General features: G+C 42.3%; 1 protein-coding gene across 2 annotated transcripts in view; it reads right to left on the reverse strand.

Moving 5' to 3' along the window:
* Positions 1–10,532: 10,532 nt before the first annotated feature.
* Positions 10,533–18,966, reverse strand: part of TMEM135 (transmembrane protein 135) — a 181,100-nt gene continuing 172,666 nt past the window's right edge. For both annotated transcript variants that reach the window (XM_083796596.1, XM_083796595.1), the window contains 5 exons: positions 18,609–18,672; positions 17,770–17,846; positions 16,021–16,119; positions 14,515–14,582; positions 10,533–12,943 (listed from right to left, as the gene is read on the reverse strand). In XM_083796596.1, the coding sequence (XP_083652722.1) occupies positions 12,811–12,943; positions 14,515–14,582; positions 16,021–16,119; positions 17,770–17,846; positions 18,609–18,672 (441 nt within the window). In that variant the 3' untranslated portion in view covers positions 10,533–12,810. The remainder of the gene's footprint in view (positions 12,944–14,514; positions 14,583–16,020; positions 16,120–17,769; positions 17,847–18,608; positions 18,673–18,966) is intronic.

Consider the following 18,966-nt stretch of genomic DNA (forward strand, 5'->3'; position numbering starts at 1 on the left):
ATATTTGATGCTCCAGGCAAAAATTGCAAAAGAGTCTCCCACATTCTGGATCATTATCTAAATCCTGATGGTGCCTTATGACCTGAAGGTGCAGTCTCTGTCTCATGGATTTTGTAAGTCCTCTTATACAGATGGAGACTGGCAGGAAACAGCTCTGGGTGGGAAATTTTGGGGCTAAGTACACTCAGCAAGTGCAGTTCTGGGGCTAGCTGTCAGGCACTTTGCCCTTGATGGTGGGCCCAGGCCCCTGCTTCTACCCTTTTCTGGAGCAGTCCCCATGGGGATATTGACGTGACACAGCATTCCGTTGCGATCAGGCAAGGGAAAGTCTTGTCATACCAAAACCTCACAAATGAAGCACAGCAGAGCAGAGCTCAGAAATATTTCTTGGGCACTTTTGGTTTCGTGTAAACTGTAGCTGGGCTTCATCCTGTACATGTAAGAGACAGCTCCTCTCCCTCCTGCCACAATGATTTTAGGATAAGAGGGAATGGCCTCAAGTTGCGCCAGGGGAGGTTCAGGTTGGAAATTAGGAGACATTTCTTCTCAGAAAGAGTAGTCAAACACTGGAACAAGTTGCCCAGGGAGGTGGTGGAGTCATTGTCCCTGGAGGTGTTTAAGGAAAAGGTAAATGTGGTGCTTAGGGACATGGTTTAGTGAGCAATATTAGTGGTAGAGGGACAGTTGGACTAGATGCTCTTGGAGGTCTTTTCCAACATTAGTGATTCTATGGTTTTGATGATGCTTTGCTCTTCACCTCAGTGCATCCTCACCATGGGCAGCCCAGTGCCTACATACCCAGGTGGTGGGCCCTGACCCCCCTGCAGAGCGCTCAGGGAGCCAAAAGGTGGCACTCACTGCACTGAACACCGCAAGGTCAAACCCACCCACACCCTGGTACCTGGGACCATGGGGAAGCACTTCTGATGGAACCCCATCCTGCCTTCCAGGGGGGTTCATCAACAGCCTGCATCCACGCCAGTCATTAGGAAAATGAATTAACAGACAGAAAATTAGATCCCTTCTTTTTCAGGGTTTATTATCAACACTTGAAAATCATGAGTTTTTTGCGGTCATCACAAAGTGACCATGAAGATTTCCAATGAGACGGGAGGGGGTTGGGTCACTCTCACACAGTGGCTGGGGTCCTGCTGGAGGGAAGTCTTCTGTGGCTGCACCAGGGGAGGCAGCATCCAGAGCAAACTCATCTCACACTCCCTTGCTCAGTAGCGACAACCCAAAATTGGACGGTAGAATTTCGGCCTCAGGGAATTCAAAGACTTCAGTGGGGCAGGACTTCATGCAGAAAAAAAAAATAATCCTTGCCTAAAACATTGCCGAGGAGGGACAGGGATTAGACAGGGCATCAGTACAGACAGGGCATTTCATGCATCAGTGCAAAAAGTGAGTCTCAGCCACAGGTTACTTGGCAGACATAATATTCTGTTAGCTACTTGGTTTTATTTGCTCTGTTTCATTTTGAATAAAAATTTGTAACCCCACCAGAAAACTAACGGTATCAATACTCAGTGTTACAGGCTTTTATAAGGTGGGAGAGAAATACAGGTGGGAAAGAAATTAATACACCCTCCGTCTCTATTAAAAATGTACTTTCTTTGTAATTCTCTTTTGATTAAAAGAGAAACCCAAATGTCTCTTCTCACAGGAACATTGTGTTAAATAACATGAAGCAAAACTAAACAAAGTCCCAATTTTTTTTTTCCCTACACTATAGTCATCTGTATGTGCATACATGCCTGTGTGTATTTATATAGGGCTAAGACATCTCATGGCATCAGGGCAGTTAGGGATGTGAAGGATTCCTGGGTGAGGAGCTCTGGAAACGTGTTTATTGATGCAGACGTATTTCTTGCCTTGGCATCTGAACCCTGCATGTGGTGAAAAGCTGTCACCTTCCATTGTTGAACTCCCAGCAGAAAGCAGGGCTGGCTCTGAGGTACATGAGCAGCTAGATCTGTAATATGAAAGGTTATTTCTTCGGTCCTTTTATCTGGAGCAAACCTTTAAAAGGAGAAGAGAGCTGGGGCCAAGCCCCATGTCGCAGGTCTGAAAGATGAGCTTTTACAAAACCTCTGGACGAGAGGTGGGATTTCCCCCAGGAAGGGGTGATCTCTCAGACAGAGGGATGGTTTGAAGACAGGATGTCCTGGTTCCAGTTAGGACAGAGTTAATTTTCCCTCATAGTAGCTGGTAGGGTGCTATGTTTTGGATTAGGATGAGAAGAGCGCTGATAACATGCCGATGTTTTAATTGTTGCAGAGCAGTGTTTACACCAGGCCAAGGACTTTTCGGCTTCTTGCTCTGTCCTGCCAGCGAGCAGGCTGGGGGTGCAGCAGGAGCTGGGAGGGGACAGACCCAGGACAGCTGACCCAAACTGGCCAAAGGGGTATTCCATACCATCTGGCGTCATGCTAAACAATATATAGGGGTGGCTGGCCAGGGTGGGGGGCCGGCTGCTCGGGGATAGGCTGGGCATCGGTCAGCGGGTGGTGAGCAATTGCATTGTGCATCACTTGTTTTCTTACACATTATTATTATTAATACTATTATCATTATCACTATTATTATTATTATTGTTATTATTATATTCCTGTCTTAATAAACTGTCTTTATCTCAACTCACCGGCTTCACTTTCCCGTTTCTCTCCCCCATCCCAGAGAGGGAGGGGGGAGGGTGAGCGAACGGCTGTGTGGTGTTTAGCTGCCAGTCGGGTCAAACCACAACACAGGACCACATTCATGTGCTCTCATCCCCAGAGCTGCTCTGGCCCCTGTTCGCTGCCTGCCCCGTAATGCTGGTTCTCCACCTTTTCCTGCATGGCCTGTGCAGAGCCCGCAGCACCCACTAAAATTAAACCTGCGCAGCAGTATTTCCCCTGCTTCACGTACCCTTGCACAAGGAGGAACCAGCCAGTCTGCAAGAGAAATTAGAAATGGGAAATGCCCATGAGCAATTGGCCCTTGGAGGCAGCCCTTCCCTCCTTTCCAGTCCTTGTGTCTATCCAGGCTGAGAAATTTGTGCTTCCTCCCATTTTTATTAGCACAAAAGGTATGATCATCCTCCCTGCAGGGTGAGCGTAGGCCCTCTCAACCCACCATCAGCTTTTTGGAAATCTTATGTATATGGGGAGGCGCTGGCGGGACAGGAGGGCTGTTCTCCCTCATGCAGCAGTGACTTGTTTTCCTCCTTCGTTTCTTAAGCTTGAAAGCAAAAAAGTTGATTTTGGTTAAAGAAGAAGCAGCAAAAGGCTGCCTAAGGGAACAGAATGGACAGCTCAGGAAGCTAAAATGGCACCAGCCCCAGCCCCAGGTGGTGGGCTGTTGCAATGTCCCCTCTCGGCAGGCCAAACAGCTCCTGGAAAATGGCCACGGTTCCCAGAGAGCAGGCGGAGGGGTGAGCGAGGGGAAACGGGCACATCCATCTTCCCTCTGCACACATCCGCTTTCCTCCCCTGCCTTGTCCGTGTGGTAAATTGTGGAGGTGGAAGCTATAAAATGCGTCTGGCCCTGTCTAATCCCGGCCTCTGACAAGGCAGCGTCGATCCCTCCTAGAGTGATCGCCCACGGGGGAAATGTGTTTATATCCGTTCCTGGTGCGGGCAATTAATTTGCAGCCGTGCTAATGAACCCGAGATCTCTTGGCCTGATTTCTTCCTCGCTGCCCGGCGCTTGGCTGTCTGGGCAGAGCCCCTCGCAGGTCGTTTCTCTGCATATCTCCCTGGGCCGGTAGGAAATGCCATGACTCACTTTCCTCCCTTGCCACAGCAGTTAGCGATGACTAGGAATCAGAAACTTCCTGCGAAAACAAAGGGACAAAGCGTTGCCGTGACAAGTCCCGTCAGGAATTAAGCCTGTAAGCCTCAAGATCTTTGGAGATCAGCCGGTGGAGGCTGCCTTGCCTCTTTTTTGAGCCCCTCACACCGGATTTGGCTCTGCAGTGAGTGCAGGAGTGGCCCAACGGCCGTGCTGGGGCACACAAAGGCCTGTTCCTCCTCGTGCACTGATGCTGCATCCACAGCCAAAAATTGAAGGGCAACGGGGGACGTCCCTGGGCCAGGAACAGGCAGGCTCTTGGCACTAATTCCTTGACAAGCTCCATGGCCTCTGTTGTCCAGGAGGGATCAGTGTAGGGCCAGCAGGCCCTGGGTGATGTCTGGAAGGTAGCATGCGGCAGCTGCTTAACACCAGCATGGTTGAGAAAATCTGTGTGGGCACAGCAGCGATGCACAAGGTCCTCAGAGATGTTCTCACCTGAAAATGGCACACCAAAGGCAAGTTAAACAGCAAGGGGGGGTGGATATTGAGCATGATTTGGGGCTGACACACAAGTGGTAAAACAGGCTCCTAAATTCTCTGGGCATCCAGTCCGTGCTCTCACCCCCAACAGGAGAAAGAAGACAGGAGTGGAAGGAGATCTTTTTTCTGCGTGATGGCATACAGCGCTCCAACTGCCAAGTCCTGGGCAATATTTCCCAACACAGCAAGCAGAAGGTCACTCTTTCCTTGTAGCACAGAAACTCCTGAGGATCAAGAGCTCAAAGCAACACTTGGTCTGAGGACCTGAGCTGAAACAGGGGCTGAAAATCTGGCCCCAGCTCACATACGATCCCAGAAAAATTACTTTGCATTGCTACGCATGCTGTTTAATTTGGATTTATTCTCATCTCTTTGAGAATACTCTCCTCCCACTCCAACATATTAAAACAAAATAATTTCAAAGTAATTCATTGAATCAAATATTAACCCCATGCTGAGTGGTATTATGATTGCTGGAGCAAGCAATAATTCCTATCCAGCATCCCTGTCTACGTACGGATCAAAGCCAGCACTACAGTCAAACACATCCTTGGCTGCAAAAGGCAGTCCTGCTGACACTGTTCCCAGCTGAGCAAAAAGGTTGAACTTGCCCTGTTAGATACTGGTTGGATTTTACATGCCCTGAAGCACAGATAATCTTCAGAGACTGTAGGTTACTGCTGGGGTTGAACAAGAACCATGAGGGTGACGGGGGACAGGCAGGTGAGCAGAAATTCTGCTGGGGTGAGCTGGACTTGAGCACAGGGCTCCCAGCAGCAGCACTGCAAGCTCTGTTTTTTGGGCTCTCTCTGCTTCTTGGAGCTGCAAACGTGCATCCCGAGGTTGTGCTCACAAAGCAGCTGATCAGCCGAGACTGCATGGAGCCAAGTTTCCAGGCTGGCTACCATGTGAGCAGCACTATCAAAGGGGGAGGTTTTCCATCAGTGCAGCTTTGTTCTACATGGGGCAAACTGTACACCGTGGGAGGCCGTCAGGCATGTCTCTGACGTGTGGCGTGGATTCTGGCTCCGTCCAGTTTGCTAGGACTGATCTAATCAGCCCAGTCCCTGGTTCACTCCAGGATCTCCTTGTGTAACGGCCTCCAAAATGTCAGAGAAAGCCCTGTGGTGGTGAGTGGCCTTGAGATGAATGATCCTGAGTTTGTTCTTGTGGGCTTTTGGTTTCCTGCCCTGATTTCAGCAGACTGTAGGGGGGAGATGAGGTGGTTTGCTGCCGGTCCCATTCAGAAAAAAAAAAGCGTGGAATTTGATGACTTTTGCTCCTTGTAAGCCTGCAATCATGAAGAAGAGTTATCAAGAGTTATCAGCTCTTTCACTTCCCCAGTATCCCCTACATGAGCAGCACTGCTTTTTGCCTTTGGGATTACACTTCAGTGAAGGTTGGGCTGCAGGACAGACCAACCCACCCAAAGGGGGTTGATGTACTGCGCACCTCCTTACTGGCAATGACCCCACAGAGAGTACAGCTGAACTGTTGCAGAAACCCACCTGGATCTGGGGTATCACCCAGATATGTTGCCTGAGAAATCAAGGCCATGTGTCTTCAAAGATGTAATCGAGCCAAAATTTGATAAGCCACTTCAGGAGAACATTTGCATTGGCAGACCCAACGGCAGTTGTGACAGCTTGGTAGGCTCCTTCCAAATGCAACCAAGCCAAGTCCCACTCCACACTGTGCTGACAAAAGACCTGCCTTGGCTGAAGTTAAGTGCAGGATAATGGGGAAAAGTCCATTAATAACAAATTTGGGTCTGTAGCAAATAGGTCTCAATCAGCTCCATGCAGAAGACCAGTGCATCGCCATTGGAGACCCCAGCAAGGATGCCAGTAGTGTCCCTCACCGTTGGGGAAATCATCTGCCCAGCGTGATGGGGCTGACACGGAGTGATTGTCAGGGTTGGGAACCAGAAACACGTGGAGGGATAGGTAAGGGGGCAAGGAAGGGACAACCTTTCAGGGGACGATGTGGGTGGTGAAGGTACACCTGGTTTCCTTCAGCAAGTAAACACATCAGGAGCACTGTGGGCATCAGCACCTCCTAAGAGCAGGGAAATGCCACCTGGGTGCCAAGAAGCTGCTGAGAAATAGGGAATTTTACTGCAGGCTGGCCATGCCATTCCCAGAACAAGGGCTGGCGGTTCTGGGGCCTGAGGAGATGTGGTGGGCCGATGGCGGCCCTCCTGCCCCGCTGCATGCAGCCCCTGCCCAGGCCGTGCCAGGAGGGGGCTGCTCTCCAAGTGCCTGATCCTTGTTACAACATAACCAAAGCTGCTCTAACTGAGTGCTTTGTTTTAAATCTGCCAGCCTGAAGTTTTGTTCAGTTCTGCTGGGTCTTACAGGGGGAGCTGGCTTGTGCCCTGGGCCGCCTTCCTGCACCCTCTGCAGTGTCGCAGGCCAGTTCTGTACCTGCCCTGCTGGCTTTTGCGGGTCTGAAGAGCCCAAGGCTGCCTGGCCTCTCGCACGGACACTGCTCCATGCCTCCAACCTCCCCTCCTGCTCCGTTTTCCCCTTTCTGAGACGAGGAGGGACAAGGAAGCAGGGAGGGATCCGAATGCAGCACTGAGGCACATAGCCCATGAATGTATATGGTGACAAATGATGTCCTCTGCTTTGTTCCCTCTTAAAAATGAATGTCAGTAGAAAAACACCACAGTGGTAGTAGTCAGAGTCTGATATGAATTATATGCATAATAGAAGATGTTCCAGCAAAGGAAAAGTACTATTGGCAGAGAAGCTCCAGCAGAGAGCTGGATGTTGTGCAAGGGGCCCAACCTCCACCGGGCTGCGGCCACCAGCCGGGGGATGCATGGGGGGAACCAGGGGACTGCTGTCTGCCCGGGTTGCAAATTGTTTACAGGATATTATGTTTTTGTGTCCAAGGAGACGTAACAGCATCTCAGTGCAAGATGGTTACAGACATGGAATCCGTTTGGGAATATAATCACAGGCTGCCAGGGCTGGAAATGCCTGATTTTTTTTAAAGGGTGATAAACAATGAGCAAAACACCACTTCTGGATCAGTCAGGACTTTATTTACGTACTTTTGCGTCAAAACAGTGCAAGCAGCAGTGTTTTAATGTGGGACTCTCACACACCAGCTCTGCTCACCCCAGCCCAACCTGCCCCTTCTTCCTTAGGACAAAAGCTTTTATTGCCAGAAGCGGGGAGGCAGGTCTTTACTTAAAATAAGAGGAAAACAGTGCATTCAGAATACAGAAACAACCCCCGTTTTCGTCCTTGACCTCGTGTGGTCGGGTGTGTTGTGACCTTCATGCAGTCCTGGGAACAGCCCCCTTAGTGCCTGCTCCGACGGCTACGGCCATATATCCATGTCTCTGCTGTGGCAGCTGAGGGGAAAAACTTCGATCGGATTCCACTCACTGGCTTGAGAAGATTAATTGCCCGCCGGGACTTCAAACCAGCTTCTTCCACCACGGGCAAAGCCTTGGCATTAATATTTAAAATTCTTGTGACCTCCCTCTCTTTTAATGAGCAAGCGGAAAACTCCCTGGCCTGTGCCAGGAAAAAAAAATCCTCCAGATCAAAGTGGATGCTAATTCACGTTTGTTCCTTGCTGTGTTCAAGGGAGCCTGTTAGTAAAATGAGTCTTGCATCTGAAGGAGATGGAAGGACAAAATCTACCAGCTACAAATGGTGAGTGCTATGCCTTGAGCGACACAATCCCATTTCCATGTGGCTAAAGGCAGAGGTTTTGCCAGTTTGTCAACAATAGCAATTTTATTTTCCTTATGGGGGAGAAAACATGCATGCCTTAATATAAATGTATCTACAGGAAACTGAAATAAAATATTCAGTCACTTCTGAGAAGAAAACTCGTGATATGTGTAGCCCAAAGGTAAGAGTCAAATTCTTCTGCTATATCCCCAAATGAGTGGGAGGAAATTTATTTGTTTTGTAAAAGGAAGAAGCTTGTAAAAGCAAGACCCCCACCTGCAATCACCTCTGGTGGATTCCTCCTGGGGGACAGCAGTGGGCGAAGCTGGGAAACACGAGCCTCCTTCATGACACTCGCTGCTTAGAAATGTGGATCTGGAAATGGAAACTTCCAAACCAACGGTTAGGCACAAAGCTACGTCCACCAGAACGACTCCACGTGCTCCAATCAGGTGTTGCTACATACTGCCCTCTCTCTGGTCCTATCTTTCTTCTGTGCTACAACAAGGATTCACAACCCTTGTGCTGGTGCAAAAAGCCCTGATGCCCTGCTTCTGTTCCATAGTTGATAAAAAAGTAAAGGCTGTGTACACATCACCAATTTTCTTGCTCTCTTTTTGTGCCTATACCCATCCCAGGACCACCTGGCCAGAAATATTTTCTGCAGGCACAGTTAGAAATTGAAATACTTCTACACAGGCTGTCCTGAATTTTTCGTTCACCAAGCATAGGTGAGCTGAAACGACAGACCTGTCGGGGATGTCACCGAGCATTTGGAATGAAACCCTTCCTGCTACCTGAAAACACAGAAGTACAGTGGCCTTGGTAAACAGAAGGGAAACTCTCACAGGAGAAAAGGACCAACCTAACAAACTTCCAAAAATGGAGTTTTACTGACAGTTTGGTGAATTGTCCAATCTAAGATGGCTGGGACCATGGGGAACGAAAGGGTCCCGGGTCTGCAAGATGAGAGATTGCAGGAACCTAGCAGGAGAGCAGGTTGTCCACAATAAGGAACGCATCTTGGCTAACTGTTGTTCAGAAATTATATACAGGAAGGAACATGAAGCTTCTTGACCATGCAACAGAAACTGGTATTTTCTAAGAGCACCTTGCCAGGAGATGCCTTTTGCAGAAGACCACACTTCTGAGATTGTCCTGGAGACCCAGGTGTGAGAATACAAGGAAGCTCAAGCCTTTACCTCCAGCAATGAAATCACTCCATCTACACTGAAGTAGTTCAGACATTTTATTTATCTTCCTCATGAACTGAGATGGCATTATGTATAAAAATGTGTCATTTTAGGTACCTTTGTTTTTATTACTGGCTTTAAAAGTCAAAACTTCTACTGGTAGAAGTATCTACTGTGCACGAATCCAGCAAATCTGCACTAATTTCAGCCTTGTGCTAGAATGAAAATGATTCTGTAAAAAAAATCGTCTTTAGTGGATCTCGGATGTCAACACCTTCCAGTCACCTCTAGCAAGGACTGGAAGAAAAGCAATGGTCTGCAATGGGAGCAATCACATGTGGTCTGAAAACCCGCTGAAAGATAGCAGGCAAAGAATAATAGTGAGTATCCATCCATCAAGTTAGAAACTACAATGAAGGGGATTTCTGCAAAATATACATAACGCAATATTAAACACTAGAAGAATCATAGAACATGCACAAATGACCGCAACCTTCCCTTTGGGATTTTGCACATGTATTTTAGTTGCTGCCAGAGCCTCTTTGCCAACCAAGGGAAGCAGTGAAAGCCTGCCTGCACTGGGTCTCCCTGCCTGCTAAGAGCAGTAGGGACAGCAATGGCCATTAAATCCTCAGAAGAGCCCTGCATGCAAACAACATGCAGCTCTTTCCTCAAGAAAAGGTGAAAAAATAGCCCATCACAGGCATACTGGCTTCTGAATCCCATGAGCCACGGGAGATGCTGCTGCTCTTGAGATGCCTGCAGGGAGGTCAGCACCACCATCCCGCGCAGCCTCCCTCCAACAAACCTCCATCTGAAGGAACTGTGGTGTCTCCGTTTGACCCGTGCTTCCCATCATCTCTTGAGCAAGTCTCCCCCAGTACTCCTCTCTGCAAAATCAACTTCTTTTGCAAGGCGTTGGGTGCGATCAGGCATACCCGTCATATGATCAGAAAAAAAATAAAGCCGTGCCATGTCAGGTGGTAGGAAACATCACGGTGTGAGTCACATGAGGCCCAACCATCTGGCCACATGGTAAAGCCAGAGCTGGAGGCGTGCTTGATAACTAGTTATGTGGCTTTCTCTGTTTAAAAGAGAGAGATTAAATGGTGTCAACTAATATTGTACAATTGTCCGTGAAAGTACAGAGCTGAAGTTGTCAGATGAACTGCTTTTGCTTTACCTCTTCACTTCCACTGGGCTTTATATTTTGTAAAAAATAAGCACAACTTTAATGGTTGGTCACATTCCTAGCATTCCTTAACCAGAGGAAACTTCACTCTTGATCTCAGATAGCTTATTAACAACAACATTAACAAAATGTCACTTTTTTCAAGCAGCAACAGTTTATTATTGGGAAAAACATTAGGACTTTATTTTTTTTCTTACATATACTTGATTTGAATAAAAATAATTTAAGTTTTTTTTTTATTTTTTATATTACATGAAAATAAAACAAGGACTGTGAATTCTGGAAGCAAGAAAACTTAGACAAAACTTGTTTAGCTGCTGAGATGTAGTACTTGCATTTTTTTAAACTCAAATAGAGAAACAATCACAATTGTCATTCCAGTGAAGAAAATTAATCCATTTATAAAATATTTTGAAGTCTGAGAACAGTATATAGTTACACTAGAAAGTATTTATAATATATTGTGTGAGTTCTAACATATTACCTAAAATATATAACTTTTCAGACTTTACATGGTCAAATATTTTAGACCATATTCCAGTGGAAAAACACTACAAATTTTTTACGATCCTCTTAAACTTCTTGCTGAATTAACTTTTATTTCCTTTTGAGGAATTTTAATATAATATTTCAAGCAATAAAATATTGCATACAAACTAGCTTGTAGAATTGTATTCGCGCTAACTGGACAACTGCTGTTTTAAAGGTTGAAGCACCTTTAGAAACAATGATAAAGCATCACTGTTGCAGTAGCTGATGAAGAAGCAGATTTTGTGCACAGACTGGTACAATTTTCATGACATCTCTGTAAATCCAATAAAAATTACTGTTTAGTCAGTAACAGAAAATTAAACTAATGGCAATTAAAATATGCGTAAGGCTGGGGTAGGATTACAGTGTTACAAGACAAAGATTCTATTAATTAATCCAATTCATATTATCTGACAAAGACTTCCAACAGAAACACTGATTACTTCTTTGTTTTTCTTTTTAAAATACATGCAACCTACTGTAATTTTTATTCCCTAGCTTGCCATGTGTCTTTTCAGTTGAATGTGAACATAGTTCATCTTTCCATTAAGTTCTAAGGTAGCAAACACCATTCAGCATCACCTGAACGGACTCTAGTTTAACAACAACAAAAAAAAAAGCCCCCAAAAGCAAAAAGGCAATTAGCATGTCAAGGTCTTGCTTCAGAACACAAACTATTATCTGTAGAAATATATGCAGGGTAAAAATGAGATGGAATTTGAATAGGTATTTATTTGCATTGAGTACTATATTAAGTTTAAAGTAACTGTCACAGTCACGGCTGTCTGATGGGCCAACAGAAAACCATTCTCCAAGTACAAGGTAAAAATACTATTAATATGATCGTCAAAACAATCTAACCTCAGGGGTCAGTTCCCTTTTAAAGGCCACTGGAAATGCTAGCTGGTATGCAGCTTGACAAACAAGCCAATGCCATCTAAATGGACAATGTCAAGCCCTTTAAAAATAAACATTTAATTTCAGGATATTTTGGAGGATTTTTTTTGTTTTGTTTTGTTCTTGGCTTTTTTATTTTTGTAACCGTCTGCTGTTTCCAGCACCATCTCGGAGGCTGAAACATTTCATTCCTTCCCCTGCCTGTTTTGTCATTTTCCACTTGGCAGATACAAACCACCACACCCTGCTGCTCCTTATGGCGCACAAGTCACTGGTATTGCCTTTTTATTTTCCTTGTCTGTTATCCATACCGTCACTGGGATTTACAGCCCTGGAATGTGATTTCTGCACTAATATGCTTTTTCTTTTTTTTCTTTTTTTTTCCTTTTTCTTTTTTTTTTTTTTTTTACTAAGGAATGCCTTACTTTGCAACCATAGCTCTGTAAAAATATTGTCTTTTTAAATAATGAGTGGGCAGTGGCTCGTTTCAGATAAATCAGCGACGCAATTTAGAAAGACAAGGAGACATTTTTACCAGACTACAATAGTTTTAAGATCAGGAACACTTCTGGACCTAACCTATGCTTTATGTCTTCCTTTCTAAACCCAAAATTGCTTTTAGTTTTACCAAGAAATATTCTACTGGTCTGGCCTATAGAATTTTTGAAATTATTATGCATATTTATGTTTTATGTATGTTTTAATTCTCTAAATATATTACTCATTTGTTTAATTCATTCAGGAATCTACCATACTGTCAACCAACTACAGTAACCCAGAAATATATGCTGTATGTGGAAGGGGCTTAATCACTAAGCCACACTTTCCTACAAAGCTCCAGTATTTTTGATTGGTAAAAAGCATTTCTCATTGAAATAATACTGAAGTGGAGCCCAAGCCCTCCTCCATATATATGACTGTTAAGTTAATTAACTTTTCAGGACAAAACGCTGATCACATTCAATGACAAGATATACTATCATCTTCAAGATAGCTCCAGAGGTAGCTCTGGTGGTACAACAGTGTATCTTGGGTCAAGCTTAGGCGTGAAATCCTTGAAGTTCTTAGATGCTTCAGTACCAAATACATCTAAAACTTTCCTGTTCATCAGAGCAAACCTGAAAAATGAGAGAGTGAACAGATTATTCACTTAAACAAAAAAAAAAATTGCTGTTAAAATTATTTCACTTCCATGAAAGACTATCCAAATCTTTGAAATGCAGGCTTCAGCCTATACTGTTTACAGATCGCAAGTTTTTCACCTTGGGCAAAAAAGACGTGAAAAAATACCTTTGACAAATCTGATCACTAGTGTTTTGAGTTGATACGCTTTATATAGCATGACTTATGCAAAAGGAAAAACTTTTAACACCACAAAAAAAGCCCAAACAAACTATACTACTGTCTTTTCCACTCAAGCGAAACATAACCTGGCCATGCCTGTGTAAGTCTGGATAACAATTTAATGGGTGTTACAACCTATTTCCATCTCTTTACTCTTCAAAATTGTTGAGTGAAAGACCTTCTAAATGTCAAAAATAATCTGCTTCTATGGAGAGTGTCAAAATTACTATTACAGGTATTTGCTTCAGAGGAAATAAATGAGCAGAACTGAATTTCTCTTCCCTCTCCTCTTTCAACTAAAGCAATCTTAGAATTAATACGAGAGAAAAATGAAGCCAAAGTTGGACATCTGCACTGACATCATCCACCATATCATGTTTGTACAGCCTCAGAGGTTGCCTGCGGATTGCCTCCAGGCATCCCAAGGAAAGCTTCCCACCATGTCTAGCAATGTATTAAGTCACCGAATGTCCAGCTAATAGTGTGCTGTGCCATGGGGTGTGTAAGCTTAACATGCTCCAGGGACTTGCCTCTGGTTTCTCTTCTATTTTTACAGTCTGGACAGAGACAATCTCTTCTCTATGCTGTCCCTTAAATCACAGTACGTTGCATCGAAAGGACTGAAAGGAACTCTCAGGTTTATCCAGACGTTACCTTTTTTACCATTCACAAACTGATCTTCACCATGATTTGGATGCCTTGGTTCTGCCATATAGCATATCCATATAATAATGCACACTTCACTAAACTGTATTTTTATAAATCAATTACAGCAAAATCTATTTTAAAAGGTAAGCACTTTAACATTAGAGTGTAAATTCTTGCTTACCACTGAAAATTTTTCATTAGGTTTTCCTTGAAAAAATCCTTTCGTAACTGAAATAGATGTTCTATAAAAAAAAATGTTGAATCTTCAAAGCACTCATAAGAAATATTCAGATATTTCTATTAATACTTTTAAACATGTAGAAATACCATGTTGTAAGCCACTGAACGTATTAAGTGATTTCTTCAATTTCTGTATTTGTTTACTGGATTTTTCATATTCCACTGAAATCTGAAAGCATTCCACCGTTCCAAGTCAAAACAGATAAAAAAGCCTTCTAGTTAAACTCTCATCTGCTGAACAGTCTTAACCACATTTAAGTCTTTGCTCCTGTCATTAGAGTAAATCAGCAGTTAAGAACTTCAAGTGGACTGGAAGCCACTTGAAAAGCAAAGTAAATATACAGGAAATTAGCCCATATGTACTGCTACAGCTATGCTGTTGACAGCGAATGACACAGAAAGTTGAATGTGATCAATGGTATGTTTAGGCAAGCCATAACATACCCCAATTACATACCTGCCCTTCGTTAGTCGTAAAAGAAATTTCCAGTATGAAGGTCTCAGATTCTGAACTTCCATGACAGCCTGCAAGAAGAATAATCTGTAAGAGCCAGCTGTGCAAGGGTCAGGGGAGAGCCTCATCTGGTACATTGCATTGCCAAAAGCAGTGATCATTAAAGGATGGCTACAGAAACATATATATATATGTTATATATTATACACACATATATGAATTCCTCTTATGATTCATAAAAAACTAAACTAAAAGCAACTGTGATCATCCAACAATGTCCAACACTAGCAGCAGATAAACTGCTCACAGCTGAATTCAATGCTCCATATGAGCACCCCCAGTAGATACTGGTATTCCCAGAAGACTATCTTTCAAAAGTGGTGGCAGTTAATTTAGATCTCATTGTTGTGTAGAGAAAGCACAAATAATTCTAATCATATTTTGTGTAGTCACCTTTACATATCCCTTTCCATATCTGAAATAATCTATTTGACTACTTTTCCATCTCACTCATGCATATAGTGAGGAAAAAACTCCTCAGTATAGATCCCTTTGCTAATTTCTCCCTCCTTCCTCCCCACTAAACCTAGTAATTTATTTCAAGTCTTGGATTCCTTTTTCAACTAGTCATTAAGCAATGAAAAAAAAAAAACTTTCCTCTTTCTTCATAATAACTTTATTTCTTTTAGCTCCATGTGATGATCCTTGCCAGCAGTATTTTGAGATCTCAATGTCACAGACTGTCTGGCACATCCCCAGTACTAAAAAATATTAGTTTACTTTGACATTAGAATGAGAAATAACCCCAAATAAATGGAAGCAATGAGGAGCAGGAGTAGTGGATCTCTTCTGTTAGGCACAAGACAGCAGAAAGCTGCTTTATGTTTTTCTCTTTATTGAGGGGCAGAAAAACTGATTTCATTTTCTAGAAGGGGGCAGATATAGTGGAATAGTGTAGAGAGTAATTGGGTGCCACTGAAAAGGAGATTTTATAGTTAATGCAGCCAATAACGGGGCTGAAGATAAAGAGTACATAATTGACTTACAAAGGATAAAATAGCTTGTTTCAAATGTAGGACTTAAGATTTCCTTGCTAATTTTTGCAGATTCTTTCAAACAGCTAACTTTATTTCTTTTAGTTGAGAGGGAAAACTTCCCTTTTTTAAAAAAAAAAATGTAATATTACAATAAATTGTTTGCCTCCTTGAGAAATGGTATTTTCATATGCTTGTGAAAGTCCCTACATTTATATTCATCTCCTGGGTCAATGTGTTTTGAGATCCTTTCCAAAGAATTCAAAGCTTTGCATAACGTATTGAGTTACAAACACATGAGAAATTTGAGTCACAGAAATGATCTTCCCACAGTGACACTCAAAAAGTCCTGATTCACAACATCTTGCTGAAATTACTACATGATATTTCTCCTATTTCACTGTATCCTCATTCCGTTCAACATTTCAGTTAAACTCGGAGAAGTTCATATGCTATTCAAAGACAACATACTTACTGCCTGAAAGCATATTGACGTAGAAATGGCATAGATGATGCTGTCCGCATGAGGAAAATAGGGAACCTTCCCTGCTTCAATGCCTTTGAAGTATATCGTCTATAAAGATAAACAAAATACTCTGAACAAAACAAAATAAATTTAACGTAGCTTTTTATATTTATTATACATTTTCAAAGTAACAGGCCAACATTACTAATCTATGCCCATATAATTTTGTATATGTCCATAAATGTGTTATTAATTGAGCTTGCTTATAGAAGTTATCCAAGATCAATAGAACAAATGGCTATCAATGCACAGAACAAGACTTAGCAACATCTGGGGTGCTAAAAGGGTAGTATAGATCTTAAAGATAAAAAAGGGAAAGTTTGCTATGTTAAATTCTTCATTTAAAAAAAGCAGAAGAATAATACAATAACTATTCCAACAAAGTGAATATTCACTGTTCTTAAACAGCTTGAAATCACATACTTTTATTTCTGAGAAAACATGTAAAGTTTATTTTCCTGAGCACAGCTTGACCTTCCAAAGCAGCACACGCCTCTTTGGTCAGTTACCCTTGGCTTGCGTAAGACAATAAAAGTAGTTTAAAAAAAAGGAAAGAAAGAAAGAACACACAGCACTTTTCTTATTTCACTGCAGCCACAACGTCTCAAACTCTAGAGAAAACCATCAGCAATACAAGATACTATTTGTGTTTTTTTTCCATCTGATATTCCAAAAGTCAATATGGACAACTTAGAGTTGCTTTTATGCAACCATTATGTGAACTACCTGCAGAGCTTAAGTCTAGGATTACAAGGAACAGGAATAAGCAGAGTATAACTTCCCTTTTATGTTTAATTTTATACGTAAAAGAAAAATACATTCCTTCCTTTTATTCTTGTTAAAATGAATTCTGCACCCATAAAGGGGATGGATAAATATTACTAGGGAATGAAGCCCTTGAGGTCTGCAGGAGAAAGCTTTGTGATTCAGGGATGACGCATAACAGGAGAACACTGTCAACTTATTCCAGTGTTGCTGCTGGGGAAATAACCAGGACTAAGTCTTGATTTTATGGAAAAATCACAGTAAGAAATCAAAAGCTGGTTAGCAAAGTATAATCAACATAGAAAACTCTACAAACATTCTTAATTTTTTTTGCCCCTACAGGCTCCCAATTTTAACAAGTTCATAGAAATAATTCAAACCGGATAAATGGTAATTAGAACAAAGTTCTTTGCAAAGCCGGGAATTCAATCAGATGAAGCATACTGACAAACAACTTCAGCTATAGACTAAAACCTAAGCTATTTTGAGTTATCTTAGATTGCTGAATGCCAAAATTAGGGAACAAAGGCAGGAAGTTAAGCTGTAGCTTTTGGCAATAAATCTGCAATTAAGGGCTACTTTTGATTTATGTTTCTGGCAGAATAGACAAAATCCGCATTCTTGAAACTTTTAGATTGAAAAATCTGCAAAAGCTACAAAGCAAAGAGCTATCAGAAAAGATTACCAAAAATCATGGAGAATATACATGAAGACCAGTGTATAAAGACCTTTTAAAATGAAACACAGAAAGGAAAATAAGAAAGAAATGAGACCACAGAATGGCACTGCCACTCAGCGTGTACCTACTAAAACACAGCACCACTATACAACTCTGTATTACTCTGCAATGTTCTGACAAAGCTTATGAAGTTCATTTTCTGCCTTGAAAAAATATATACAATAAAGAGCTCTGTTACAAGGTTAACATCCTACCTCTACTAATTTGGATGCCAGATACATAGAGATAGTAGTACTTTTGTAGAACATCATAGAAATTCCTGCTAGACACCCTGTAACAATTAGAAAACACAAGCATTATTAAGATTGTGATTTATTGTTGCTGTTGCCGTACATCAGCTCAACAGATGTTGCACAAGGCGATGCTTTTTTTGCTACAACAAAGTTCAGTGATGTTCCTGTATTGCCTATCAAAATACGGTTCGTGCCATTAAAAAAAAAAAAAAAAGGAAGAAAAAAAAAGGAATTTTGAAACTGTGAAACAAGACTGTGGCTCAGTGATCAGGAGCACAGCCTCAAATTTCCTCTCTCATCCCACAAACAAGAGAGACCTCTGAGGTTTCACCAATGCAATAGGTGCACAAACAGGAGGGAAGGGCCTGCAACACTACACATGTTTTATTGGAAAACAATCCTTCTTCAGATTCAGTTGAGCTCATCCTTTCAAATGTGTATTCTGTCACATATAGAAGAGCCAGTATTTGAACCTCACATTGATACACTTGGAAAATAAAGGATAATTTTACATTTGTGAATACAATAATTTATTGTCCTTGAAGGTGAACATAAAAAACAGACCGTTTGACTTAATTTACCTTACAATTTTAATAAAAGACTTTATTTGAAAACACCTGTAACATTATTGTGTGTTTCACTACTTGAAACACCACCAACGCAGCCTTAATGTATACAGTACTATTTTTATCACATAATTCTGGAAAGGGAACAGGAGGACAGACATTCAGTTATGTGCATTACAGAAATACTTGCAGAATCCCAACACAGGCAATATGGGCTTCTTATCATGGACTCACCAGCTACAAGTGCATGAAGCTCATCATCTAGGTTTCGTACCCAGCGCAGGAAGCAACTAGTACCCTGTAGGTGAAACAGCTGGATTAGCCCAAGTTATTTCTCTTTCAGCATTCACAGACTGGAGATATCCTGCTGTAAACTAGTAATACAGCACACAGCATGAATTAAGGATATAGTGTGACAATACCCATAATCCACACTACCTGAAGAATTTGATATTTAGTTGTTTACTTTTTCTGTTCTTTTCAGAATCAGAGAGCAAAACAATTTAGTTTAAAATAACAATCTAATTCACGTGTGTTCAGAAAAGCTAAACTTGAGAACATCTTCATTTGCTCTAGTTGTCTTGACTCTCCC

Source organism: Anser anser (genome assembly GCF_964211835.1).
Source record: "Anser anser genome assembly, chromosome: 1".
NCBI lineage: Eukaryota > Metazoa > Chordata > Aves > Anseriformes > Anatidae > Anser > Anser anser.